The sequence below is a fragment of the Rhinolophus sinicus genome, chromosome 5 (assembly GCF_057876585.1).
Source record: "Rhinolophus sinicus isolate RSI-liver-muscle chromosome 5, RSI-T2T, whole genome shotgun sequence".
Lineage (NCBI taxonomy): Eukaryota > Metazoa > Chordata > Mammalia > Chiroptera > Rhinolophidae > Rhinolophus > Rhinolophus sinicus.
This window is the reverse complement of record NC_142505.1, coordinates 80,644,762-80,672,571: the sequence shown is the minus strand read 5'-3', so window position 1 is coordinate 80,672,571 and position 27,810 is coordinate 80,644,762. Positions and strand designations below refer to the sequence as shown.

The following is a 27,810-nucleotide window of genomic DNA, read 5'->3' as shown; positions in this document are numbered from 1 at the left end:
TCCAGGGGTTGGAACCAGTCATCCAGGAGGTTATTCAAAAGGGTGGAATCCATTGGCTCTAAGAGACTCTTCATTTCCTGCCTGGGAAGGCAGCAGAGTCAGAGAAACATGCATCTCATTCAGGCTCTCCCTTTACAGCCAGTGAAAGCTAAATCTTTGCGAAGTGGGGGAGAAGTAGGACTCAGTTCACCACTCAAGAAAGGAACCAAGAATAGTGCACACACCCTTTAGCTCCCGTGCCCTGCAGAGGCTGGCTGGGGGGATCCCAGGAATGTAGGGCTCTTCTCCACTGCCTGATCTGGGCATCCCAGGAGCGGCGGCTGTACCTCCTGTTTTTGTTTGGTGTTTGAGGGTGAAGTCCTGGCTGTCGCTGTGTCCTGGCAATGACAAATGTGTCAGAATGAGGTCAAGGTGAGGGGGCACGGCTCACTGCTTATCACAGTGAAACAGGAGACTCATTAGGGAGTCTCTGAGAATAAGGTATGATCAATTCTCTTGATCCAACAGAAAAAAATAAACCTTCAATCAGATTAAACATCACCTTCCTAATTCCCTAATATTCTTTCTTCTGGAAATGGTAAATTATATATTCCAATTCCCTCAGAAGTCAAGATAGATATAAAAGACAGTATTCGATATCCTGTTCAAATACATTCTACCTTTTCATACATTTAGTTTGTATGTAAGCATGCAAATTTACATGTAATTGGGCAAGTATATTGCAATTAGCCACGTCAGCTGGAGGCATGAGGTAAAAATGATTGGAAAGAAAGAAACTTCATTATCCAAAAACATGGGTAGTTTTTTTTTTAAAGATAGACTTTTTTAAAAAGTCTGATGTGCCAAGTATAACTTGTTCCATTTGGAAAAAATCTTGGAAACTTAATTTGGGGGCTAGATTGCAGGATAATTCGTTTTAGTAATGCTGCAACTTTGTGAGAGCACTCAGATTCTAGTATTTTTCCATCACCTGACATTGAACCAAAGCCACTTGATTGACTCTCTTATTGTGACTATGCACAACGGCACTCACTTGGGGACCTGCTGCAGAAAGCACTGGTAACCAGGTGTGCGCTTGCCATAATCTATCTGCTTTTGCCTCCGTTGTAGGACAATTTCATCTGTCTCTACCTCCCACCTGCAGAGAAGTATATAGTGGCTCCATGAAGTGTGATTATAGTTATCAAAGCAGAAATCAACTCATCCCACCCTCCCTTAATCCCCAGCCTGATTTTCACTCACCTGGCATGGCAGGGCTCTGTGCTGACTCCCACACTTACCATCTCTATCCTAGAGGACAAAGAATCTTCACACACCTCCTTCCTGGGGAAGCAGATTCTACAGATGAATCTGTGTTAGGGCAAAATCCAGCTGGCTACACTGCACCTCTCAGCCACTACTACTACCACCAAGATCCTGACACCAGATAAAGGTTGTATTTCTGACTTACTGTTTCTAAAAGGTAAAAGTTGCATTTCTGATATGTTTCTCAAAGTGTGGACGGCAAGCCATCTGCAGGGGTAGCACCTGGGGACCTTGATAATTCCTCAGCCACACTCTAGACCTATTGAATCTTCATTTTGGAGGTCTGTATTTTAAAGAGCTCCCAAGATTATTTTAAACATTTTTTTTTAATTATAGAAAATTTCAAACATACAGAGAAGTAAAGAGAATAGCATAATATTTTGCTGCTCAAAGTATGGTCCCTGTAGCAGCTGCATCAGCATCAGCTGATAGCTTGTTTGATGTAAAGAATCTTGGGCCCCAACCCAGACCTACTGAATCAGAATCTGCATTTTAACAAAATCCCCCAGGTGATTAGTATGCAGCCTAAACTTTGAGAGAACTGACATGATGGACCCCTGGTTACCCATCAACCAATTATTATGGCCAGTCTTGTTTCATCTATACCCACCACCACTACCATGGGATTATTTAAAAGCAAACCCCCCAAATTAAGAATAAATTCTTACTATCACCTAGCCAGTGTTCAAATTTCCATAAACAACCAAAGTTTGGGATCCTTTGGACTTTGATGAGGATGATGCCAAGAGATGATTCAACTCCTCTGCTTTCCGTAAAAAGGAATTGCCTTTACTCACATAACCTAGCATCTCAGAGATGCTGGACGCTAAAAGGGACACCCAACAAGGAAACCTCTTGGAAGGGGCCAATGCCGTTTAGCATAAACAGACACACACCTGTCTCGCCACATCTGCCACACCGGCGGCAAATGCTCCACTTCCAGCGGAAGGCTAGCAAACTAAGAGGGAAAGGTCCATGTAACAACACAAGAAAGAACCAAGGAAAAAGAAACGCATAAAACAGCCTCGTATCGAAACTAATGTCTTCAGGTATTAACCTAAAGAGTGGACAGCGGAGCAAGGTGCAATTTAAATCTCCCGGGGACGAAGGGGCTGAGCAAACGGAGAGCTCAAGATGGGTGTGGCGATTGGCCAGAGGCAGAGCCAATGGTGCTCCAGGCTCCGTGTGGGGCGGGGCTTACTAAGCCCCTTGCCGAACGCTAGTGGGCCAATCGGCATTCTGCTCTGGGTGTGAGGCGGGGTAAATTGTATTCCTTCCAGCTCAAGTTCCCGCCTCCGGTTGATATACCAGCCAAACGATTGGCCGAGGGGGTTCTGGGCGTGCGTGCGGAGATTGGCTGACGCAGCTTAGAGGCGAGCGGGATAGGTTATTGGGAGGGCGGAAGGTTTGAATGGTCAAGGCCTGTGGCTGTTTATATTCTTGCTCCGAGGCTTCGACCCGAGAGAAGCGGCCAAGTCTGACTCCGACCTACCCAGTGAAAAAGCAGAATTGTAGTCTGGTTAATTGCCACCTTTCCCCAGATTACCTTTAATTCTGCTCTGGTCTTCGCTTGTGGTTGACCCCATCTACATCCACTTCCCTTCCTCCTGAAGGTAAATCTCAGACTCAAACCTGAGGTAAGCTCGGAGCTGTTTGCGCCTGAATCACCCCATTGTCACCTCAGAGCCCCGTCGGGGCCCCACAGACGGAAGTTTAGGGGACCTAATTGGCATTGTCGAGAGTTAGGAGACCTGAGTTCCTTCCGGTCAGGAGTCACGAGCTGTGTGGCCCCGAACAAGACAAATGCCTTTTTCATTTCCTCTTTAGAGTCCTGGGGTTACCTCTCGTTAAATTGAGGTTCCAACGAAAAGGCCAAGCCGCTTCAGGCAAGTTAACCTTCAAGCCAAGTGTTGTCACCGTATGGGGATGACTCTCCTACAAATACTGACCACTTGGCCGCTGCTTATATATTATATTATTATGTTATGTTATGTTATGTTATGTTATATTATATTATGGACGATCTGTGATGTATGTATATAGGTGACGTCCTCCTCTTAGCCAGATTTTATTTTTTTCTCAGTGTGTACTCGGACACCATGTCTGCCGAACTCTTTTCATCCACAAGCGAAGAGGGAAGTCCTGAGTCAGGACCCAGTTTTAGGTCCCATCAGAGGAAGATATTAAACCTGCTCCTGGAGAAAAACACTTCCTTTACCATCTGTCCAGATCTTCCTAGAACTCCAGTGGACAAACTTTTTGGTGATTTTGCAAACCTAAGCATTTTGTCTAGGTAAATCTACTTTTCACACCTTCACTCCTTTGCTTTTCTAAACAGCTAATGAGTTTTTAATAAAATTCTGGCTCAAAGATCAGTGTTTAAGTCTTAGCTCTGCCCTTGGCTAACCGTGTGATGTGACCCTTTTGACTCTCAGGCTTCTTTTCTGTGACATAGAAATTATCATCTCTTCCTACCGCACTAGGATCTTGTGAGAATCAAATGATGTGATGTCTGGGAAAAGTCTTTGAAAACTCTATTGCATTGTGCATTGGTCCTTTTATTAGTATTAATATTAGTGGTATTGTTATTGTACTTTAAATTCCGATCATGCCATACCCTGATTCTCAGCTAGCAAACAAAATTGGAGAGTTGTAGACCTGAGAAGTACTAGAGACTCCAGGGAGAAATCAAATCTGTGTGCTTATGGTGCACAGGACAGACGATGTGGGGTCAATACCCACCTCTGTTAATAAACTTTGGTCTTCATTTAAAAAAAATTATACTGTCTCAATACCATATGTTGGTGAGGAGAAAATGAGATACAGATTGTTGGAGTAGAGAAAAGGTGGGAGATTTTTCTCAGCATAGTCTGAAATATTTCCAAAAGCAGATTTATTCGGACACTGTTCAGGTTATATGAGAGTCATTGAGGGGTGTTTCAAATGAAGAGGATAACATGATTTTTGCCTTTTAAGGATATTACATCCTAATGGGAATCTTGATGTACTATTATGTCTCAACAGAGGAACCCCAAGATGTTGCCTTGATCTTTCGAATCTTAGCAGTGGGGAGATGTCTGCCACACAGCTTACCACTTCTGCACACCTTGATGAAACTGGTAGGGAGAAGGATGGTAAAGGCTTCAAGGGAAAGAATAACTTTTAAGGGAGAGGACAGGGTAATAGGAAGGTAATAAAAGTAAGTAGAGAGCCTTGAAGTTGGAAGTCTGTGGGTACCTATAAGATTTTTGAGGAGAATGATCAAGCCAACGGGAAGAGAAAGATAATAACATTAATAGGAGTCACTTTGCATTTGAAAAATTAGAACAGGAAGGTATACTGTGTTGACTGATTGATGGTGTAAATTGAAATTCACTGATTGATGGGAATGAAAGTAGTAGTTAAGAGGAGCAATTTTATACCCTAGTGTAATCTTAGCAGAGGCACAGAAACCAACATAAATACTTTGTCAGCTAATTCTTGCGTTTTTATAGGGTCTCAGCCCTAAAGGAATTTTTTACTAGTCAACTGTTTTAGTATTTGTTCTAATTTCAGATTTCCAGAGTGGTAAGCATTCTTTTCTATTCATGAAAAAAGAAAAATCTCTGTAAGTTAGTACAGTTTCCCAGCATTTTTTCTTTAAGTGACACATGCAAATTCCTAAGATTCTACTAATTTATACCTTGTACCATGAAATTAATAGTTATCAAAAACCTTGGTGTTCAAAAAGTCAGTTTTTGAAATTAACATGGCTTACTGGTAAAAAAGAAAATCAGAAGGAAGACAGGATGCATGGACAAGAATAACTTCATATCTGATTGCAGGTCACTTGGATTCTTCAGGACCTCAGGAAATACAGTTAGCTCTGATGTGAGTTCTTTGTTAAATGAACCTCATGCTTAAAGCCTTTTCAGCACTGGCAGGTGGATTTTATCCTATGCAAACTCGTCAGAGTATAGAACATTTCACTTTGGGTATAATGAGCTTGGAGGCCTAGGTCTTTCCGTTGAAAGGTTTTTAAGTTTCCCAGAGCTAAATAGTGTCATGAAAATGAGGGTTATTCATTTTAACTATCACACACAATCAGTGTTATCTTTAAAAATGGAGGAAAATGGTATATACTGCACTTAGCTATACGCTGTTACATGCATGTGAGCAGTGCAGTATCTTAGTGGTTAACAGTGCTGAGTGTAGGCTCTGAAATCAGTGTCTGGATTCCAGTGGCTTAGTACTTCACTAACTGTGACCCTGACAAGTTTCTTTACTTCACTGCACCTCAGTTTCTTTTTTAATGATAAAGAAATAATAATAATGGGCATAATAACAGTACTTCTTATAAACCGCTATTGTGAGGATTAAATTTTCATTTAATCCTTTAGCCAATGAAAATTTAATCCTTAGCACCTTCCAAGCATTTTATCATGTTTATTGTTATTACTCATGAGGATTCTTTGTTGGAGATCTTAAAATCTTCAGTCAAGGAATACTCACGGAATGAAAGGTAATTTTAATTCGACTTCTTAAACTTACTGTAAGTTTTTCATTTGACTGTTTTAATCTTTTTAGAACGTTATCCTTCAATGTTTAGGTGAACTAGGTGTCATTTTTGTGCACTAGGGAAGGTTTTCCATGACTATTTTTATCAATACATGTGAAAATTTCACTTTGTATTGCTTGTATTTTCTTTGAATTGCTTAAAATGTCCTGACCCATGTAGACTAATGAACTCCTGGGAGGGATAATAGAAATTCATGACAAAATAAATATTAGCTCCCAATAGTGGGAACTTCATAAATTGTTAGTGATGTCTACATAAAATGAAGGACAAATTCATTATCTTTGATATCTGTATATGGGGTTATGCAAGTGAAATGAAGGCCTTATCCCCAGGATGTCACTCAACGTCTTAATATTTACCACAGATAGCACCCTACATATTGTTATTGGAAGAGACATATCAATTAGGTATAGGGCTCCTAGCATGGAAGAAAGGAAAATTGGGATGTCCTAAGCCACAGATGAACAACCAAACAGTATTTGGGGCTTAAACGATGGTGGTTTTTTTGATCTGCAGGAATCATCACCAGCACCTCATAAAATGCAGCCCAGTGAGTAGCTCTTCTTTCTTGGGTTTGTGTTTGTTTCTCAGGTGGGAAGCAGAGGGTTTCTAGGTCACCTGCGCTGGAGGATGCTAGATATTCTCAGAAAATGATCTCTTGTATCTTATAGGCACAGCTGCTTTGTAGCACTCCGAATGCTTTGGACCATGGTAACAGGAAGAAAGATGAGATATGTAGCTCATCTACCAATAAAGAAAATGTGAGTGTTTAATGGAAACCTAGATACATTAGCAGTTTTCTTCATCTGAGTGCAGCAACTCATCTGTTTCATGAGTCCTAGAGCTGTTTATGCCTCAGTATGCTAGGCAAGCAAACAGTATCACTATAGGTAAAAAAATTCTTTATGGTTTGTTTGTTTTGTTGTTTCTTTTTAAGGTTTGACCCTAGAATGGAAACCTAGCTCTAAGTCTTCCATAGTTGGTTGTCATACTTACGAAATCTCTGTTACTGTAGTGTAAGGAATTTAGGACTTAAAAAAAAAAAAGCCAGATAATAATTTCTTATTTCTTCCTTAGTCTAGCTTTGTAGCCCCATTCAGAGAAAGCCATGGTACTTTTTTATTTCAACTTCAGGCCATCCTTCAGTTCCAAGTTGAAACTGACCTCTCCAGAGCCACCTAATTAATTACTAAGATAATTCTCTAACTAATCTCTTCAACTATCTACTTTTCTAGCCATCTTTTTCTTTTCCCTGCCTCCCACCCTGTCCTCCAGGTCAGTATCCATGAAAGATAGCTGCTGTTTTTCTTTTCTCACATTAACTAAGTTATGCCCATGGTTTCAGCTGTCCTAATTAGTGTTTTTCTTGATTTAATACTGTCCTCATCTCCCCTACTCACTTTATAAAAGTCTCACCATCCCCTTCCCAGTCAGGCTCTCTTTTTCCTCCCTTCCTTTGGCTTGTGAACATAAAATTAGTATCCTCCAAAGCAAATCTATATACCACACATCAATTCCAAACCATAATTTGTATCTTTAGGATATAGGGTCAAACTTGATTACTTTTAATGTGTTCCATGAGGGTTATTCATGGTTTCATGGGATGAAATGTTTTTGGCAGGGCCTACTGACACTTCTCTTCCTTTAGCCAATGTAGTTTTTCTTATGCAGGAAAACACTTTGAAGCCCAGGAACCTGAAGTTTCGAAAGAGACCACGGGGGCCTTACATGTCTCCCCTTTCTCTACTGGTGAGTCACTGGCCATCCTCATCAAGGGTCAGCGGAGGTGCTGTGGGGTATGCCGTGGCAGATCTGGACTTATGACCCTTCGAATTTTTCTAAGCCGTCTTGGGTGAGATAAGGGGTTGGAGAAATAGTTTGAGCTGGGAAAGAGAGGAGATGTATGTCCTGTGATCTTTTTATTTGTTTAAATTTAAGGAGCAGAAAGAATTCTTAGGCCTTTTTAAAATTTTCTACTTTATTCTTTAAGTGTTTTCCCCCTGACTTTAAGAGTACTATGTGCCCATTGTGAAAATGATTTAAAAATATAGTAAAGTATAAAAAAGAAAATCACTACCTCATATAGAAAAACCACTATTAACATTTTACCTCATTTCTTTTTAATCTTTTAACTATGTTGTACAGTTTTACAAAGTTGAAGTCATATATTTATAACTTTGTATTCTATTTTTTTAAGTTAAAACTCTTAGTAAACTTATTTTATTATTAAATTTATTGGAGTAGCATTGCCTAATGACATTCTATAAATTTCAGGTGCATAACTTTATAATACAACATCTGTATACTCTATTGTGTGCTCACCACTCAAAGTCTAATCTCTTTCCGTCACCATGTATTTGTACCCCCATTACATTCTTTGTCCTCCCCCCACTTCCCTTACCCTTTGGTAACCACCATTCTATTGTCTGTATCTCTGGTTTTTGTTTTGTTTTGTTCTTTTGCTGCTTTTTGTTTTATATCCCACATTTAAGTGTATTCTTACCCTTCTTGTCGTTTTCTGTTTGACTTATTTCACTTAGCAGAGTACTCTCAAGATCCATCCATGTTGGTGCAAATAACAATATTTCATCTTTTTTATGACTCAGTAGTATTCCATTGTATATATGTACCACATCTTTATCTAATCATCCATCAAAGGATACTTAGGCTGTTTCCAAATCTTGGCTATTGTAAAAAAGCATTATTTTTTTAATGGATGTTTTTATTCTGATAAATAGGCCGTAATTTACATATGTCCTTCCCTATTATTGGACACTTAGTGGAATCCAAATTTTGCTTTTACAAATAATGCTATCAAGTAAGTTCTTTGATCATAAATCTTTGAGTACATTTCAGATTTTTTTCTTCAGGATTAGTATCAAGAATTATAATTACTGGGTTAAAGGGTATAAATATATTTTAAAGATTTTTGATATATATTACCAAATTCCTTCCAAAAAAGTTATAAGAATTTATATTTTTTTGAGTAATTCATGACTTATTTGGATAAGTTATTTGTAGTTTTTTAAAAATTGCTAATTAGAAGGCGACCGGTTAGCTCAGTTGGTTAGAGTGCAGTGCTCTTAACAACAAGGTTGCCCGTCCAGTCCCCACGTGGGCCACTGTGAGCTGCACCCTCCACAACTAGTTTGAGGCAACTGCTTGGCTTGGATCTGATGGGTCCAAAAACACACTTAAATAAATTTTTTTTTTAAATTGCTAATTAGTTAGGTAAAATGTTTTATTTTACATTAAAACTAATTAGTAGTGATTTCATGTGAATATTAGCCATGTATATTTTCTCTAGTGAATGATTGTGTCCTTTGTCCATTTAGCTACTGGAGTAGTAAGTTATCCAGACACTCATTTGTTTCTAGTAAACCATGAACTCAAGATAACTCCAGAAATTGAATTCTAATCTCAACCCTATGGGAAAGCCGTTTTAACATATACCATCCTAGGTAGATAAAATTGATCATGTTTCAGATTTTTTTATTTCATGGAGGAAGGGAAGACTTGGAGCGTGGTAAATTACTGGATAGTCTTTTTTGTCTATGTGTGTGGTATTTTTTTATTTTATTTTATTGGGGAATATTGGGGAACAGTGTGTTTTTCCAGGGCCCATCAGCTCCAAGTCGTTGTCTTTCAATATAGTTGTGGAGGGCGCAGCTCAACTCCAAGTCCAGTTGCCTTTTTCAATCTTTAGTTGTAGGGGGCACAACCCCCCATTCCATGCAGGAACTGAACCAGCAACCTTGTTGTTGAGAGCTGGCGCTCTAACCAACTGAGCCATCCGGCCTTCCCTCCAGAAGCTCAGTGGCAGCTTGTTGTCTTCAATCTAGTTGTGGAGGGTGCAGCTCCCTGGCCCATGTGGGAATTGAACCGGCAACCCCGTTGTACAGAGCTCGCGCTCTAACCAACTGAGCCATCGGGCCGCCCTTGGTATTTTTTTTTAAGTGGTAAAATATACATAACATAAAATTTGCCATTTTAACCATTTTTAAGTGTACAATCCCGTGGCATTAAGTACATTCATAATGTTGTACAACCATCACCCCATCCATTTTCAGAATTCTTTCATCATTCAAAACTGAAGCTCTCTACCCATTAAATAATAATTCTGCATTCTTCCCTCCCCCCAGCCTCTCATAACCTATAGTCTACTTTCTGTCTCTATGAATTTGACTACTCTAGGTACTTTGTGTAAGTGGAATCATATACATTTGTCCTTCTGTGTCTGGCTTATTTTACTTAGCATAGTGTCTTCAGTGTTCATCCATGTTGTAATGTGTATCAGAATTTCATTCATTTTTATGGCTAAATAATATTCCATTGAATGTATATATCACATTTTGTCTATCTATGAATATGTTGGTGGACATTTGGGTTGTTTCTATCTTTTGGCTATTGTGACTAATGCTGTTATGAACCTTGGTATGCAAATCTCTGTTCAATTCAAATCCCTGCTTTCAAATTTTGGGAATATGTAACCAGAAATGAAGTTGTTGGATCATATGGTAATTCTGTGTTTAATTTTTTTGGGAAATACCATACTATTATCCATAGCAGTTACACCATTTGACATTTCCCACAGCAATACACAAGGGTTCCAATTTCTCCATATCTTTTCCAACATTTGTTATTGTCTGGGTTTTTTTTTTTATGGTAGCTATTCTAACAGATATGAAGTGGTATCTCATCGTCATTTTGATTTTGATTTCTCTAATCAGTATAGTTATGTGTGCATCTTTTCATGTGTTAATTGGCCATTTGTATATCTTCTTGGAGAAATATCTATTCAGGTCCTGTTTATTTCTGTTGTTGAGTTGTAGGAGTTTTTTAAAAATATATTTTGGATATTAATTCCTTATCAGATATATGATTTGCAAATATTTTCTACCATTTTGTAGGTTGCCTTTTCACTTTCTTGATAGTATTCTTTGATGCACAAAAGTTTTTAATTTTGATGAAGTTCATTTTTTCTTTTGTTGCCTGTGCTTTTGCATCATATCCAAAAAAGAATTGCAAAATCTAATGTCATGAAGCTTTCCCCTTGTGTTTTCTTCTAAGAGTTTTATAGTTTTAGTTACTACATTTAGGTCTTTGATTCATTTTGAGTTAATTTTTGTATATGGTGTAAGGTAAGGGTTCTGGATAATTTTTAATATTGTCAATATACTTGACAGGACAATGGAAACTTGGTGGAAAGTGAATATCTGGGCAGTCCCATCACTACTATTCCAAAATTGGACAAAAATCCAGAACTAGAAGAAGACCAGGCAGAGGAGATTTCAGATGAATTGACAGAGTTTTTCCTAGAAGATCAAGAAGAGGCCAAGGTATGTGCTTTCTGGTGGTATCTTTGCATTTTTCACATTCCTTTATTCTTAAATGAACAGTATTACTTATCTAATACGTTTCAGTTATTGTACTAAGTGATAGGTCTGCAGAGATGTAGAAGATATGATCTCTACACTCTAAGGGCTACCTGACTGATCGGCTGTCAGGTCACTATGGGTCCCTTCCTACCGCTGGATGACAAGGTTCTAGTTAGTAGTTTGAGTAGATTACTATCTGTGTAATCTGGTGTAAGCAATGCCTCCAGAATAATGGTAATGGACAGAATATGTCTAGCATGGTTTTTCAGGTATTTTACAATATATTTATTTGTTTTCTTTTTTCCTCCCCATATCACTGAGAGGAGTATCTGAAACCTATGGCTTATCGACCAGGTACTAATATGTTAAAGATGGTTTCTGAGGCATTTAGCATTTCTGAATCAACTTCATTTCTTTGGAACAAATATATGTGGTGGTGTGTTTTTAAATTTATTCATTATGCAAAGCAAATATGATTTAGTGATGTTAGAACGCTTGGATTCTAGTCCTTATTCTCTTTAGTGTTATGACCCTGAGCAAGACACTTAATCACTCTAGGCCTCAGTTTCTCATTTATGAAATGGTGAGCATAATAATAAAAAATATCTCCTTAATAGGATTGTTGTGACTATGATAAAGTATTAAAAGCAGTTTGTAACACTCCACATGCTTTATAATCTTTAATAAAAACTAATGTAAGCTGAAACAATAGTCAATAGATATTTATTATGAAACTAACTAACGTACTAGAACTGAGGACAGAGTCATGATTAAGACAGACAAGATTCCTAATTTTCATGGAGCTCCTATTTATATTTTTTATAGTAAAAAAGATAAACAATGTAAGTAAGTAAACAAATAAACACAGAGGGGTCAATTTTATGTACTTACTCATTTTATGTATTTCTTTACTGTGGTAAAATACAATACACATAAAATTCACCATTTTGACCATTTTTAAGTGTATGGTTTGGTAGCACTAAGTACCTTAATCTTATTGTGAATGTACTTATCCATCTCTAGGACTTTTTCATCACCCCAAACAGAAACTCCTTGAAGCGTTTTATCATTTTAACTCTTAAATTTAGGTCTTGATTCATTTTTAGTTAACTTTGTGGATGGTGTTAGGTCAGGGTCATTCTGTTGCATGTGGATATCCAGTTTTCCCAGCACCCCTTATTGAAAAGGCTGTCTATTCCTCATTGAATGGTCTTGGCCCCCTTGTTGAAAATCATTTAATCATATATGTTAGGGGTTTTTTTCTGGACTCTATTCTATTCCATTGGTGTATATGTTTGCCTTTATACCAGTCCCACAGTTTTGATTAATTTAATTTTGCAGTGATTTCTTTTATACATTTTTTGTTGCACACATTATACTTGAATATATTCTCCTTGTAAAAAATTAAAACATAATAGCTAAGGCTAACTAACCCTGTCTGATCATCATTCCCAGCCCAAAATGAAGGGTGACATTGAGATTATCTGGGATTAGAAGGAAAAGTCAAGAGCATGGGAGTCCATGGAGGTCTGGAAATACTGGTCTAGAGCATAGTGGTCTAGAAAGTACAGACTCTGGAGCCACCCTGCCTGGTTCATAGCTTGGCTCTGCCACTTTTACCTGTCTGGGTAAATCATATGCTCTCCCTATGCCTCAATTTCTTGATCTATTATAGAAAAATGAAATAGTTTTAATAACTATTTCATAGGGTTGTTGTGAGAATTAAATGAGTTAATTACACATAAAGCATTTAGAACAATACTTGCCAATTGATAGTGCTTAATTATTATAGTGTAGTATAGTGTAAGTGCTTAATCATTGTAGTATAAGGCCCAAAATGTGTGGCGTTAGGAAGACAGGTTGATGAGAGATGCTCAATGGCCTTGATGTCCTCAACAAAGTGAAAGTTGAAGTAATGTGATGACTCAGAGGAGATTGTGAGGTGAGGGTCTTGAAGAGCGTGGAGAAGGTCATAATGAACTTTTGGAAACTGGAAGGGACTTATTAAAAGGCTGATAAAATGATGTTTGTAAGGTCCTATAAGATACACCGGCTTGGAATAGTGTCTTCCTACAAGAGTGTTCTTGCCTGAAAGCAATATTGGAGACTTTGGAACTCCAGGGGTGATTAAGTGAGAGTTGGAGGTTGCCAGTGGGAGATGAAAAGGGGATCCAGGCAGCCTAGGTGATGGTGAAGGCAGCAGAGAAATAGACGATGATGAATCAAAGCTTGAATAAGGAGCCAAATGTCTCTGCCTAGACTTGGTAAAGTAAGAAGAGTAATGTGATTGCAAGTTGCTGAGGAGGTAGTTATAAAGCAGCTGGTTTAGAAACTTTTGAGAACTAGGGGAGATTTTAGTCAGTTTGAAAACATGGCAAGTTTGAACTCATGGTGGTGAAGTAAGAGGATGGTTGCAAATTTTTTTGTTTTGAATCCCAGTTTGCTGAGAGGCTAATGTAGAGTATAGGAGAAGCTTGGTGCAAAGATTTGAGGAGTTATGAAGTCATACTCTCCATAGGGTTGTCAGTGAACAGCGTACGAGTGTGAAGAGTTAGTATGGGCTTTAGTGTTGAAGGTAGTAGTGGGCACTGGAGCGGAAAGCAAAAATGAGAGCCAGGTAATAATAATAGCTCCTATTTATTGACTATTTAGAATGGACTAGGCACCGTGCACTGAGCAGTTTACAGCCATCATCACATTGAATTCTCACACCAGTCCTGAGAGATGAGTAGTATTGTCCATTTGTAAGAGGAGAGCAATAGGCCATGAGGTCAAGTCTCTTACCCAAGGTCACAAAGTTAGCAAGTGGCAGAGCCAGGATTTAAACTAAAATCTACCTCACTCCAGAGCTTATATTTTTAGCAATAGTATGGCCTTTCCTGCTGAACATACCTGGGAGGTAAAAATTGTCCTGGGGACAGAAAATAATGCTAGTTGCTTTTTGCATAGGGTTGGGAAAGTTGAATGAACTAAAGTGCTAAAAGGATGATGATACCTGAAATCTATGTACTTTTACTAACAATTGTCACCCCAATAAATTAAAAAAAAAAAAAGGATGATGAATCAGTTATCTAGAACAATGCTGTTCAGTAGAACTTTCTGAGAGGATGGAAATGATTTTTATGTCTGTTCAGTACAGTAGCCACGAGTCACGTGTGGCTATTGCGCACTTAAACTGTGGCTAGTGAAATTGAGAAACTGAATTTTTAATTTTCTTGAGTTTTAATTAATGGAAATAGCCATGTTTGGCTACTGTTACATAATGGGTAGTGCCCAATCAGAAATCACTAACGTTTCACCAGTCTCTGAGGAGTTCACTGCCTTATAAGGTACCTATTTCCATTTAGCATCAAAGAGGTAAACCAATAACAAAAAACCCATACCCCTTTTCTAATCTAATTAGATGTTAAATCTAATCAGAGACCAAAACCTGCCACTATGTATGTCTTCATCAGTGTGCCAAGAACCCTCTGTAAACTATGGTCCTTGGAGCAGCAGAAGCAGCAGCATCAGGTAGGAACTTCTTAGCAATGCAAATTTATGGGCTCAGCCCAGACCTTCTGAATCTGAAACTGGAGGTGGGGCTCAGTAATCTGTGTTTTACCAATCCCTCCATGTGATTTTGATGCACTAAAGTTTGAGAGCCACTACTCTATAACAGTATTAAATCTTGTTTTGTTTTAATTTCATTGGTCTGTGGGAAAACAATAGACCCAAGATGGAAATCGAAAGGGGCAGGATAGGTATTGGGAGAATTGACAGTGACCTTTGTGAGACAAACATTTTTGAAGACTTGCTGATAATGGAGATTAGAGATCTGTGGAAAAACAGCAAGTTAGGGATAGTTAGCATGGAGAAAAGGTTGTTAGGCTTTCTGAAAAGAAAAAAAAAGAACAATGTGAAATAAATATTTGTGTTGCTTTTGCAAATATATGTTAGTGTTCATATTTGTAAAATGTAATGAACATGGTCAGATCTCAACTGGTATTAATCTAATAAATTGAATTGAATGTTGATTAAAAAGAAAGATCTTATATTTTCAGTTTTATTGTTGGAAATTTGTCTAAAGTGTGTTAATCTGCTTTTATGAAATTAGAAGTATAGTACAGTGAACATAATTGAATCTTTCTTTGCTGATTGAAGGTCTTTCATAGACTCAGAAACATCTGTCTGTATTGTATAATAGACAGTGTAGGAAAGTGGATTTAAAATAGACTGACCCCAGGAAATACTCTGAGAGTTTTGTTGGTTAATGTGGAAGAATAGCATATGGTTGTTAAGTATTTATTTTGTTGGTCTTAAAAAAATATTAAGTCCCATGGTAGGCTCATTTTCTTGGACTGTGACTTTTACAAAGTCATTTTCAAATTGAAGGCACACTGATGAAGAACATACATAGTGGCGGGTTTTGGTCTCTGATTAGATTTAACATCTAATTAGATTAGAAAAGGGGTATGGGTTTTTTGTTATTGGTTTACCTCTTTGATGCTAAATGGAAATAGGTACCTTATAAGGCAGTGAACTCCTCAGAGACTGGTGAAACGTTAGTGACTTCTGATTGGTCATTTAAAAAATATGTATTGCTTGCCAATTAAATGTCAGGCATGGTGCTAGGCACTGGGGATACAATGGTGAACAAAACAGGCTAGGTTGATGCTCTCCTAGAGTTTATATTTTTGTCAGGGAGACATCAAAGAACAAAAAACAATGTTTATCAAGTTAATAGATGTTCCAGTTAGAGTTCTTGGTTGAAAATAACAGAAACTGATTCTATTTACATCAAACAGAGAAAAGATTTTTTTGGAGGGTATTGAGGAACTCAGAGAATAATCAATAAGACTGGAAAACCAGGTAAAGCCTGGCCCAAATGCTACTGTGGGAACACTGTGATCGGGATGCCACCACTCGCTGGCTGGACACTCAGTGTCACCACTACTGGCCCCTGACACAACATAACCTGACCTGCTGCTGGACTCTGCTGCTCAGGGACATTTGCTGCCACCCACTATATTCTTCACAATGATGCCGCAACCATAAAAGTCTCAACCAACCCTGTGTTTTTGTGTTTCTCCTCAAGGTTCGAAATCCAGGCAGGAATGTCTAGTTGGCTATAAGAAAATGATAAAAAGAATGTCTGTCCCCATTTGGTCTCCTTATCAGGAGGCAGGGCTGCCTTCCATCTAATTTGAGATTTTACTAAAATAGGATCCTTGGTAGCCAAATGGCAAATGACTGCCTTAACAACCGAAATAATTTAACTATTGCAAATTGTCCAAGTGTAATGAAGGAAACAAATGGAGACTGAGATAGAGACTCAGAGAAGGGAAGCTTTACGTGGGAATAATTAGGAAGGACCTCCTTGAGCAGGAGATATTTAGTTGAGAACAGCTTTTTTGCAGCTGGGGAGGTTCCTAGGACATGGGACTTTCAGTGCTAAAACTGGGAAAGTCCCAGGCGAATTGGGATGAGTTGGCCACTCTAGTTGTGAAGGAACTGTACATGACCACGGTAGAAGCAAGAGCACTCCATGAAGAGGGAATATTGTAAGTGCAAAGGTCCCAAGGTTGAATAGATCTTGGTGTTCAAGACACTGAGAAGCCAGTGTGAGTGAGGGGAAGAGTTATCTGAGGTGGGAAAGAAGAGGTAGTTAGGAGACACATCATGCAGGGCCTTTAGGCTCTGGGGAGTGTTTGGATTTTATTCCAAGTGCATTGGGAAGCATATTCAGGAGAATAATATGATCTGTTTTGTTGTATGAAGACCACTCTTGCTCCTGGATGAAGAATGGGTTAGAGAGGACTAAGAGTTAGAAGGACAAAAAAATGAAAAGAATTGGAAGCAGGGAAGTGTAGGGAGTTATTGTAATAGCCCCAGTGAGAGCTGGTAGCTCGGTAGCCCAGTAGCTCGGACTAAGGCAGTGGGTATGGAGGCAGTGAGAAATGGATGAATTCAAAATGTGTTTTGGATATAGACTCAATAGGACGTGATGGGTTGGTTATAGACTGTGAAGGAAGGATGGGATCAAGGATGACTTTAGACATGCTAAGTTTGAAGTGTTTTGTTTCAAAGAGAAAACGGAAATAATCAGATGAAAACTACCTTCTTTTCTCACCAAATGTAGCACCCTTTCTGCCCTGATACCCGTATCACCTGCCATCCCTCTCGTTATAGGGTATGGAGCGGCCCTGCTCCTATACAAAACCCCCCACCCCTTCTTCACACTGCATTCTGTTAATTCGTTTACTTCATAACGCCGGGGATACAGTAGTGAACACAACACAAGACAGTCCCTGCTGTCATGGAGCTTACATTCTAGTCAGGAGGAAACAGGCTGATAAACAAATACATTTATCATACGGCAGATGGTAAAAATACAACGGTAAAAAAGCAGGGTAAGGAGAATAGGGAGAACCTGGATTGGGGTGGGGTGGAGTGAGAGTTGATCTTTTTTGATAGGTTGCATAGATTAGAGAAGACCTCTCTGAGCATGACATTTGAGCAGACATCTGAAGCAGAGGGGGAGCAAAACAAATAGGTATCAGGAAGAATGAGTTATCAGGCAGAAGGAAAAGTAAGTGCAATGCCCCTGAGTTGGGTGTATGCTTGGCATGTTCATGAATGGCAAGAAGGCCAGTGTGGCCGGAACAAAGTGAGCAAGTGCAGAGTGGGAGATGAGGCCAGGGAGTAGGTGGCAGGAGGACAGATCACGTAGAGCCTTGTTGGCCATTCATTGTAAACACTTTGCAAAAACTGAGATGGAAGTATCTCCTCTTGTCTGTCCCTGTAGTACTACTTCTCTCTCCTGTATTATCAATTTTTTCCTTTCTTCATAACTAATGGTTCTCAAATTTTTTGGTATCAGGACTCCTTTACAATCTAAAAGTTATTGAGCACCCATTCGTTTGTACCCAATCTTACAGGAAAAGCATCCAGTTTTTCTCCATTGAGTCTGATGTTAGCTACAGGTTTCTTAAGATGCCCCTTAGCAGACTGAGGATGTTCCCTTCTATTTCTAGTTTGCTGAGACATTTTAGCAGGAACAGACACTAGATTTCTGTCAAATACTTTATCTGTATCTCTTAAGATGATCGTATGAGTTGTCTTTTTTTAACCTGCTAATATGGTGAATTACATTGATTTTTGAATGTTAAAACAACCTTGCATTCTGTGATAACCTTACTTGGTCGTGGTGTATTATTGTTTTTATATATTGTTGAATTTTTTTTTGGGGGGGGGGGATATTCGGGAACAGTATGTTTCTCCAGGGCCCATCAGCTCCAAGTCAAGTCGTTGTCCTTCAGTCTAGTTGTGGAGGACACAGTTCACTGGCCCATGTGGGAATCGAACTGGCAACCCTGGTGTTCAGAGCTCATGCTCTAACCAACTGAGCCATTCGGTTGCTCTATATTGTTGGATTTGATTTGCTAAAATTTTGTTGAGAATTTTTGTATCTGTGTTCATGAGAGATTCTGGTCTTTAGTGTTTTGTTTTCCTTGTAGTATCTTTGGTATTGATATCAGTGCAATGATGTCATTATTTGGAAAGAATTCTCTCTTTCTAAATTTTCTGGAAATTTGTGTAGTATTGGTTTTTCTTTTTTAAATGTTAGGCAGAATTCACCAGTGAAGCCATTTGGGCCTGGGCCTTTCTTTGTGGGAAGTTTTTAAATTACTAATTCAATCTCTTTACTTTTTGTAGGTTTAGTCAGATTTTCTGTTTTTCCTTGAGTCAGTTTCAGTAATTCATGTCTTTTTTTGGAGTTTTCCCATTTAATTTTTCTTATTCATTGGCATATAGTTGTTTGTAGTATTCTCTTATGATCTTTTTGTTTGTTTGTTTCTGTAAGGTTGGTAGTAATGTCCTATTTTTCATTCCTGATTTTAGTAATTTGAGTCTTCTCTCTTTTTTTCTTGGTTCAGTCTAACCAAAGTTTTATCAATTTTGTTGATCTTTTCAAAGAACCAACTTTAGGTTCTGTTGTTTTCCTCTATTGTTTTTCTATTTTCTACTTCATTAAATTTGGCTCTAATTTTTCTTATTTCTTCTTGCTTGTATTGGATTTAGTTTCTTTTTTGGTGCAAGATTAGGTCATTGACTTGAAATCTTTATTTTTTATTATAGACATTTTCAGCAATAAATTTTCATGTAAGCACTGCTTCAGTTGCATACCATAAGTTTTAGTATGTTGTGTCTTCATTTTCATTCATCTCAAAGTACTTTTTAATTTCCATTGTGGTCTTTTTTGACCCGCTGATTATTTAGGAGTGTGTTGTTTAATTTCCACATGTTTCTGAATTTTCCAGATTTTTTTTTCCCTGTTATTAATTTCTAATTATTCCATTATGGTCAGAGAACATACTTTGTATGATTTCAGTACTTTAAAATTTATTGAGGCTTGTTTCATGACCTAATATATGGTCTGTCCTGGAGAAGAATATATATTCAAGAAGAATGTATATTCTGCTGTTGTTAGGTGCAGTGTTCTATCGATGTTTGTTATGTATAGTTGATTTATAGCATTGCCTCACTTAGTTTTTGAGCTTTCTAAAAATGGTACCACACTAAATGTGGCCATATTGGCCTTACTATTCTCAACAGGGCCCTTGCATTTGTTGTTCCTTCAGCCGGGAACTCTCATCCCACAGGCAACACATGATTTTCTCCCTTATTTCAGTCTCATTTCTCCCCATATGTCACTTCATCAGAAAGACCTTTCCTGACAAGCTTTCCAGCTCCAATATTTTTTCTATCTTTTTATCCTTCTTTGCTTTTTACATAAAACATTTATCACTACATACAAATATAGAGTATATTTATTTGTCTGTCTCTTCTACTCTATTATTCACTGCCATATCACCTAGTATTTCCTCAAAAATTGTTAAACAGGTATTTGGATATGGAAGTCTGGAAATAAGAACAGAGCTCTTGACTAGAGATAGAAATTTGAGAGTCATCAGCATAGAGGAAAAATTTAAATTTATGGGTGGGAAAAAAAAATCACCTATGGTAAGGGTGAAGAGATAAAAAGGGACCAGAACGTAGCCCTGATTAATCCAACATCTGTTAGAGGTTTGATAGGTGAGGAGGCCCAACAAAGAAGATTGAAAAGGAGCAACAGAGAGGTAGAAGCCTCACGGTTCTTTTAGTATAAGTGTTGCCTATACTAGAATGAAACTAAAAAACTAGGAGGTGCCACTGAAGCCAAGGAAGAAGGAATTAGCCAAGTCAGTGGAAGCCACTGTGAGGCTCAGAAAGATTATGGCTAAAGAAGTGACTGTTAGATACGGCAACATGAAAATTGTTGATAACCTTGACAAGAGCAGTAGAGTGGTATAGAGAGTAGCTGGCCTCTGTGTGTTGAGGAGTGTATAGGCCATGAGGAAATGGGGCTGCCTTCTCAGCTTACAAAATAACCTTCCTTAAAAAAATTAAAAAATCTAATTATATTTGGCTGTTTTATAAAATCAGTATATGATAGTATAAAAAATGCAAATAAGCAAAACGAAACTGTTGCAAATGCCCATAATCCCACAGGCCACAGATAATTAGTTAGCACTTGATGTATGTTTTTCCAGACACTTTTCTATGCCATTGTTTTTCTTTTATTAAAGTGGTATTACAAAATATTTTTAACCTACTTAATGATGTCATAAATTTATTTCATGTCAATGAAATTAATATACAACATTCTTTTTATTGCCTAATATTAATCTATAATATCTGGTATTTTTTGTTTGTTTGTTTAACCAAGACCCTGTTATTGAACATTTAATTTATTGATAATTTTCTCTATTATAAACATGCTGGGATAGCCATCCTTATAGCAAAATCTTTGTGCATATCTTTATTTCTTTAGGAAAATAAGTGGAATTCTTAGATCAAAGAGTATGCATGTTTTTAAAGATTCTCCACTCCTTCCATCCTCTGGTTTTTAAAACTTTAACGTGAAAATTGGGGGTGGGGAGAATCTTGTCATTTCCAGAGCTTAGTTCTAAAGACAGTCTCTCTCTGTGACATTAATATCACTCAGGTGCTGGAGGAAGATTCTAAGCAGGAGTACCTGACAGGTGATTTCTCCCAGGTGAGTGTGGTTGTACGCCTCCTATATTACATCTATTCATTTTGAGCCTGAATCTTTTCTTCTGTTTACAGAGGACAGACACTAGGTATAATTAATTACACATCCTCACCAAGTACTCTCTGATAACCTGAAAGTGTTATGGCGGCAGTTCTAGGCCCTAAGCCTTTCCAGTGAGAACATATTCCTGTTTATTCCGGGAAAATCCAGAGCAATGGGGAAAGTATGAGGCTTTTTAAGTTTTTTCTTTTTAAAAATATCTTTTTAAATTACATAAATAATGTTTGGTTATTACAGAAAAGGTATAAAATGAAATCTATCCCAAATCTTATCAACCAGAATATAATTGCTTTTAACCTCTTCGTGTATATCCCTTCAGACATTTTTCTATCTGTTTTCACAAACACACATGTATACACACAAATACATTTTTTGGTTTTCTACAAAAACAGTTTATACTGTTTTGTGATCTGTTGGGGTTCTTCCTCATTTACTATATCAGGAACTTTTTTTCCCCTCATGTCTGCTTCATCATTTCATCATTTTTAATAGCACAATATTTCATTTTTTTGGCTGCCTGTAGTTTCTTGGTAAATTCCTTCTTGTAGAATAATTTACTTTTATAATTTTTCCTTGTGAAGTATACCACAATGGGCATAGTTGTAGTGAAATCTAAACTTTGTACACTTCCTCAGTTAGTTCCTTGGGATCAGTCCTTAGAAATAGAACTGTTGCAGTTTTTAGAAATAGAATGCACATTATAGAGACAATTAATTTTTTTAAGTCATCTGGGGTTTTAAAGGTCATTTGGAAAGAAAGAAAATGTATGGATGTTTGATCTCAAATTTGAGTATAAAAAAACTTGCTATTATTTCAGCTCTTGGGTATTTCTAGGTATGTGCGCTGCCAACCGTGTCAGGGCGACACCAAGATCTGAAGTACATCAACCCAGAAACAGTAAGCAGATTTCTGGAGATGGTAGTTGGTTACATAAGCTACCATCTGGTCTGTTCTGTCCTGAAAATCCCCATTTCCATTTGTATCTCTTTCACTGTGTTCATTAACATAGGCTTGTTATTCAGCTGAAGCTGTATTAAAGGACTCCCTTTTATCCCATGCTTCCGTCACCTTCATTTTTAATTAAACAAGTGATATATACTTGTTATGAAAGAAAAGGAAGAAAGAAAGAAAGAAAGTAGGCAAGAAAGGAAAGGAAAAGAGAAAAGAAAAGAAAAGAAAAGAAAAGAAAAGAAAAGAAAAGAAAAGAAAAGAAAAGAAAAGGCAAAAACCCCAAAAGGAAAAAAGAATCATCACTCAATTTGGGTGACCTTACATCCTGGTTTACATGTTATAATTTCATTTACACCTGCTAGTGCCAGGTAATTATTAAAGTGTTCTCTTTCACTCTGAAAAGTGTCCCAGTTTGTGCAATAATTATTTGGTCACCCATGATCTTGCCATCAGAGATGACCACTACTAATGTTTTCCTTATGGTCTTCCTGATTTTATTCTGGTGTATGTTTTACAAAAACAGGGTCATGAAGAACATGCAGTGTTGCAATTAGCTTAATAAGACATTATAAACATCTTTCTCTGTCAATAAAAAGATATCTATATTATCCTTTTAATGACTATATAATATTCTATTATGTTGACATGTGTAATTTATTTAACCAAATCCCTATTTTTGAATATTTACGTTATTTGTAATATTTTGATAACCTAAAACAATGCTGAGATGAATATTATCATGCCACATTTTCGTTTACTTTTCGGTTTACTTAAGATGTTAGAAAAGAAAGTGCTGAGTCAAAGTATAATTACATTTATTTTTATATGTATTTTCAAAGTTCTCTCCATAAAGGAACCAAATTATACTCCTACAAGTAGCTTAAGATTCCTCCTCTGGGTATCAAACTTTTTCTTCCATATTCTTTTCAAAAACATTTGCTTTCTTCCTTCACATTTGAGGGTGGGGAACCATTTCCCATCTCTTCTTACAAAATTGGGATTTCTAGCTACTACCTATGCCAGTGAAGAAGTCCTTGAGTGTCTTTGAGAGACTGATTTCAACCATGCCTGCCTCCAGATGAGTAGTTTCACTATGGTTTTCCCTGATATCCTGGCAATACCAGCTATTCTGGTTCTCCAAAAAGTCACTTCCTATTTCACCCTCTTATGTGGGGTAGGGCTGAACCATTGCCACATTTCAAATATAGGGGGAATTTGGAGGCTGGACATACAGTGGAAATCCTAGGTGACTAAAGGGAGTACAAATCGGAAACTGTGTGACTGGTTCTTCTCTCCCTCAGAGTTAACAGTGAGCAGGGTATTCAATCATAGTTTCTGTGCAGGTGGCTGCCTTACTGTCGGGGAAATTCCAGGGTCTGATTGAGAAGTTTTATATCATCGATTGCCGCTATCCATATGAGTACCTGGGAGGACACATTCAGGTGAGGTTACATTGGGGAAATTAGCAGGGCAGGGGCTGGCGATAGCTCTTTATTAAGAAGAGTCTGTGGACAAATAGTCCTATGAACTCTAGAACCAGGGCAGATATACGTTTGGAGCATATCAAAGCTGTAAGTCCTCATTCCTGTTCTAATTCTGTATACCTTGAGCAATTTCCCTTTCTCTCCTAGACCAATCTCCCTCTTTTCTGTAGGAGCCCAAGGCTCTTACATGGAAATAAAAACATTAATCCAAGGACCAAGAAGCCCTTTGTAAACATTTACTGCTCACACACATTCCTCACTGTGATCCCTCCACATTAGGCAGTTTAGTTCTCCGAGCATTTGTTGAGCAACTACTACATACCAAGCTCTATGCCAGGCCCTGGAGGTAGATAAAGAGATATAATTAGTTCTCTCTTCTGAAAGTGCTTATAGTCTAACCTTCTCGGCCCAAATATTCCAAGGTGATACCCCAGTTATTTCTAAATGTTGGCTCTATCCACAGGCCTTGAGAAAATACTTATTAAAATTCTTCTACAGGGAGCCTTAAACTTGTACAGTCAGGAAGAACTGTATAACTTCTTTCTGAAGACACCTATTGTCCCTTTGGGTACCCAGAGAAGAATAATCATCGTGTTCCACTGTGAATTCTCCTCAGAGAGAGGACCCCGAATGTGAGTGTCTACACAGGGTAGGGTGGGTGATGGAAATTGATCTTGAGTTGGGACTTACAGACAGGGAACCTTCCCAGACCAGTTTAGACAGAATGAATGCATGCATACTCTTCACTATAGTTTGGAGAATGTTAGGGAGGTGGAGGAAAGGGGTTTCTACAATTCAAAAGTTTGGAGCAGTGAAAGAAAAAGTATTGGGAATTAGGCACCAATAGAGGAAAGGGGAAAGAATGGTGCTACTTAGATCTTGTTTTGCGAAAAGAATGAGCTCTGGAGGTGCTCACTGGGGTTATTGATAGTCTGTTCGTTCTCCCCTTCCCTGGTAAATGGCCCATGGAATGCTCACCTGGCTTCTATTCACCTATCTGCGTTTTCTCTAAAGGTGTCGCTGTCTGAGAGAACAGGACAGGGCCCTGAACCAGTATCCTGCATTGTATTATCCAGAGCTATATATCCTCAATGGGGGCTACAGAGACTTCTTTCCAGAATATACGGTAAAGATGGGGCATGTGGGGCAACTGGGAAGCTCAGACTTGGGGGAGCCAACTTCAGCATGCAACTCCCAGGGCCTGCAAAGCCTTCCGAGAAGAAACTGCCGCTCCTTTTTGGCCATTCCCAGAAGCCTCTCTATTCATAGGCAGAGTTCAGGAGCCTAGAGCATCCCTTACTCTGTCCCTGACCTTTCAGGAGCTGTGTGAACCACAGGGCTACTGTCCTATGCATCACCATGACCATAAGGCTGACCTGCTGAGGTGTCGAAGCCAGAGCAAAGCAGTGGAAGGGGAGCGACAGCTGCAGAAGCAGATTGCCTTACTGGTGAAGGATGTGAGCCCATGATAACAGATCAGCAGCTGGCTGCCTAGGAGTCACCAAAAGATACTGTAGAAACCCTGGGCAAAAAGAGACCATCTTCCATGTGGCTAAACTCAAGATTGTTAAAAGATGTCGGCAAACCAACAGGCTGCCAAACTGATGAAATCCTAGGCCTGAGGATTGGTTAGGTTTCAGAAGAGCAGCTCTGCTGGCTGGTGGTGAAGTCTTAGAGCTGGCTCTCTAAGGCTGTTGTCTTGGGTGGCACCAAGATGTGTGTTGCTTCAGGGAGCATTTTTGCATTCTCTCCCTAACTACTGTGTCTTCTCACAAGCCAGCCAGCTTCTCTCCCTGAGCTTCTGGCTCTACAACAGAGCTGCCCAACTTCTTTCTCTGTGCTTCCTTTCTTTGTTCCCCCCTCCCTTCTTTTTTAAAATGGGAAAATAAACATTGTAGAATGAGAGATGTAGAATGATAGCCTATTATGCTCCTGGAAGATTTATACAAGGAAATAATGATCACCAAATTAAACACTTTCAGACATAAAGATAAAACCACCTCTAATTCAGAACCAAGATGAAGGCACTTTTCTCTAGACCAGTGGTTCTCAAATTTTAGACCCTGGACCATCAGTATTGGCTGAACTTGATTCAAATGCAAATTTCCAGGCCCCACCTCAGCCTTACTCCTCTGAGGTTAGAGCCCAGAAATCTGGGTTTTAAAAATCACACCAAGACTTGAGATCCACTGCTCTGGAATTAAAGAAAACCTTTTATACTGCATTCTTCAGCATTATTCCAGGCTTTTCCTTTCCATAACTCCATGCTACGAGTTATGTAAAAGTAACTCACAGATACCTAGACTCAGCACTCTGGTATCTAGGCTCAGAAACCAGATCGGTGGCATTCTCTAAGGCAGGCGATAGGTCTGAGTTTGTCTTGAAGGCTCTTTATCTACAGCCTCAATGGAGTTTTGACTTCTCCCATTTTCCAAACTTTTCTCCACTCCATTGCCCATCTTACAAAGGCAAGGTCAGGATTTAGGGTGGTTGGAAGTAGAGATTTGTGTTATATGAAGATAGGAATAAGAGAATAAAAAGTGCCAAGCAAGGTCAGTTAGACTTAAGAAAGACAGTTTAAACAGTATTCTTTAGCAATATGCCAGGCTTTCCTTCCTTAGAGCTCTTTAAGGTGAGTATGCTTTGTCTGCTTAATGAGACCCAGCTGTATTTGGCCTGGGGTGGCAGCGGAATTTATTGTAACCATTGTCACTCTCTGGCATTAACTTAGTAGTAGTGATAGCCCAGGACCAGAAAAGGACAAAGGGCCCTGAAGCCTAGGCTGAGATGGAATAGGCAAAAAACGACATCTTCCCAGGTTCTGGAGCAGGGAGACTTTAAAAGTCAGCGGGCGAGAAGGAGGGGCAGTGGTAGCTGGACTGAGTTTTGCCAGGTTCTCCAGTGCCCTTCTCCTGGAGTGCCGCGTGCATGCCTCACAGCAGAGGGCACTGCTGTCTTCTCTAAGTCAGCTACTGGAGCCAGCCTTCTCCCTGAGCCCTTGAGCTCAGAGCTCAGAAGGGCTGGGGGGAAAAGGAGAGAAAGCTGCTGCTACATTAGGTGGGGGCATGGCTGAGGGAAAGATGCTGCCCCTCTGGCCCACCCCCATACACTTACTCCCACCAATCAGGAACTCCTGTAGCCTGAGAAGGAAACTGCTAGAAGCACCTCCACTTCAAAGTGTGAGGAGGGGTCCCTGACTCATTGCCTACCTATCCTGATAATTCTCCCCAGAAAGGTAGAACCAAGCCCCCACCTGGGAAGAGACTGGTAAACATGCATTTATATTTTAGTAATAAGTGAAAAATAAAAAAACTAGATAAATAAAAAAATAAAAAAACTTAATAGTTATCTACTTTGTGAAAAATTATATGTGCCTAAAAGGCAACATTTTCCCATATAATTCCTTATAATATCCTCCCATTGTATAGATACCATGTGACTTGATTCATGTTATTTTCAGGAACAATAATAATAGTCTCTAACACTTTTCAGGTACTTATTGCATGCAAGACTTTTTATGAACTCGTGTATATATAAACTAATTTAATTTTCACAACAATCCTGTGAGGCAGATACTGATTATTATACACGTTTTACAGATAAAGAAATTATTTTAAGATCACACAGCTAGTGAGTGGTGGAGTGGGGATTTACACACAGGCTATATGGCTCCAGAGTCTGTACACTTAATGGATTTTGCTGTTACCAAGTTCTCATCAAAGAACAATATGCTTTTCTAGAATTGGCATTGTACTGGGTGTTGAACATGTAAGCCTCAATTACAGGTTATTGAGAAGTCAGGGCCATAAGGGTTGCTGGGCTTGGGAGATGAGGCTGAGAACAGACACTAAGACCCCCACCCATAGACCTTAGCACAAGGCTATTTAAGGGGGTTCTGCTCTGGAGTTCTTGCACAACTAGTATTTGTCCATCATGAGGTCAAGTAATAAAGCATAGAAACTTTGGGGACTAAAAACTGCTTCTGGTCATCAGCCT

At 38.7% G+C, this 27,810-nt stretch overlaps 1 protein-coding gene across 4 annotated transcripts; it reads left to right on the top strand.

Moving 5' to 3' along the window:
* The first annotated feature begins 356 nt into the window (after positions 1-356).
* On the top strand, positions 357-25,719 carry CDC25C (cell division cycle 25C). 4 transcript variants are annotated; one of them, XM_074313583.2, is made up of 15 exons: positions 357-2,918; positions 3,133-3,191; positions 3,389-3,598; positions 4,330-4,424; positions 5,130-5,175; positions 6,380-6,413; positions 6,535-6,624; positions 7,535-7,612; positions 11,050-11,202; positions 21,272-21,322; positions 22,214-22,276; positions 23,674-23,772; positions 24,313-24,446; positions 24,829-24,940; positions 25,134-25,719. In XM_074313583.2, the coding sequence occupies exons 3-15, from the start codon at positions 3,405-3,407 to the stop codon at positions 25,281-25,283; spliced, it is 1,299 nt and encodes a 432-aa protein (XP_074169684.1). In that variant the 5' UTR covers positions 357-2,918; positions 3,133-3,191; positions 3,389-3,404; the 3' UTR covers positions 25,284-25,719. The 4 variants fall into 4 exon arrangements, with proteins under 4 accessions (XP_074169684.1, XP_074169683.1, XP_074169685.1 ...); XM_074313582.2 differs by having other exon boundaries at positions 357-2,942; XM_074313584.2 differs by lacking the exon at positions 3,133-3,191.
* Positions 25,720-27,810: the final 2,091 nt, after the last annotated feature.

Bases quoted from the DNA above. Each gene is read 5' to 3' on its own strand.
- CDC25C (XM_074313584.2), top strand. From the start codon at position 3,405: ATGTCTGCCGAACTCTTTTCATCCACAAGCGAAGAGGGAAGTCCTGAG. The intron at 11,203-21,271 runs GTATGTGCTTTC...AATATCACTCAG, and splicing joins AAGATCAAGAAGAGGCCAAG to GTGCTGGAGGAAGATTCTAA. The intron at 24,447-24,828 runs GTGAGTGTCTAC...TTTTCTCTAAAG, and splicing joins TCAGAGAGAGGACCCCGAAT to GTGTCGCTGTCTGAGAGAAC.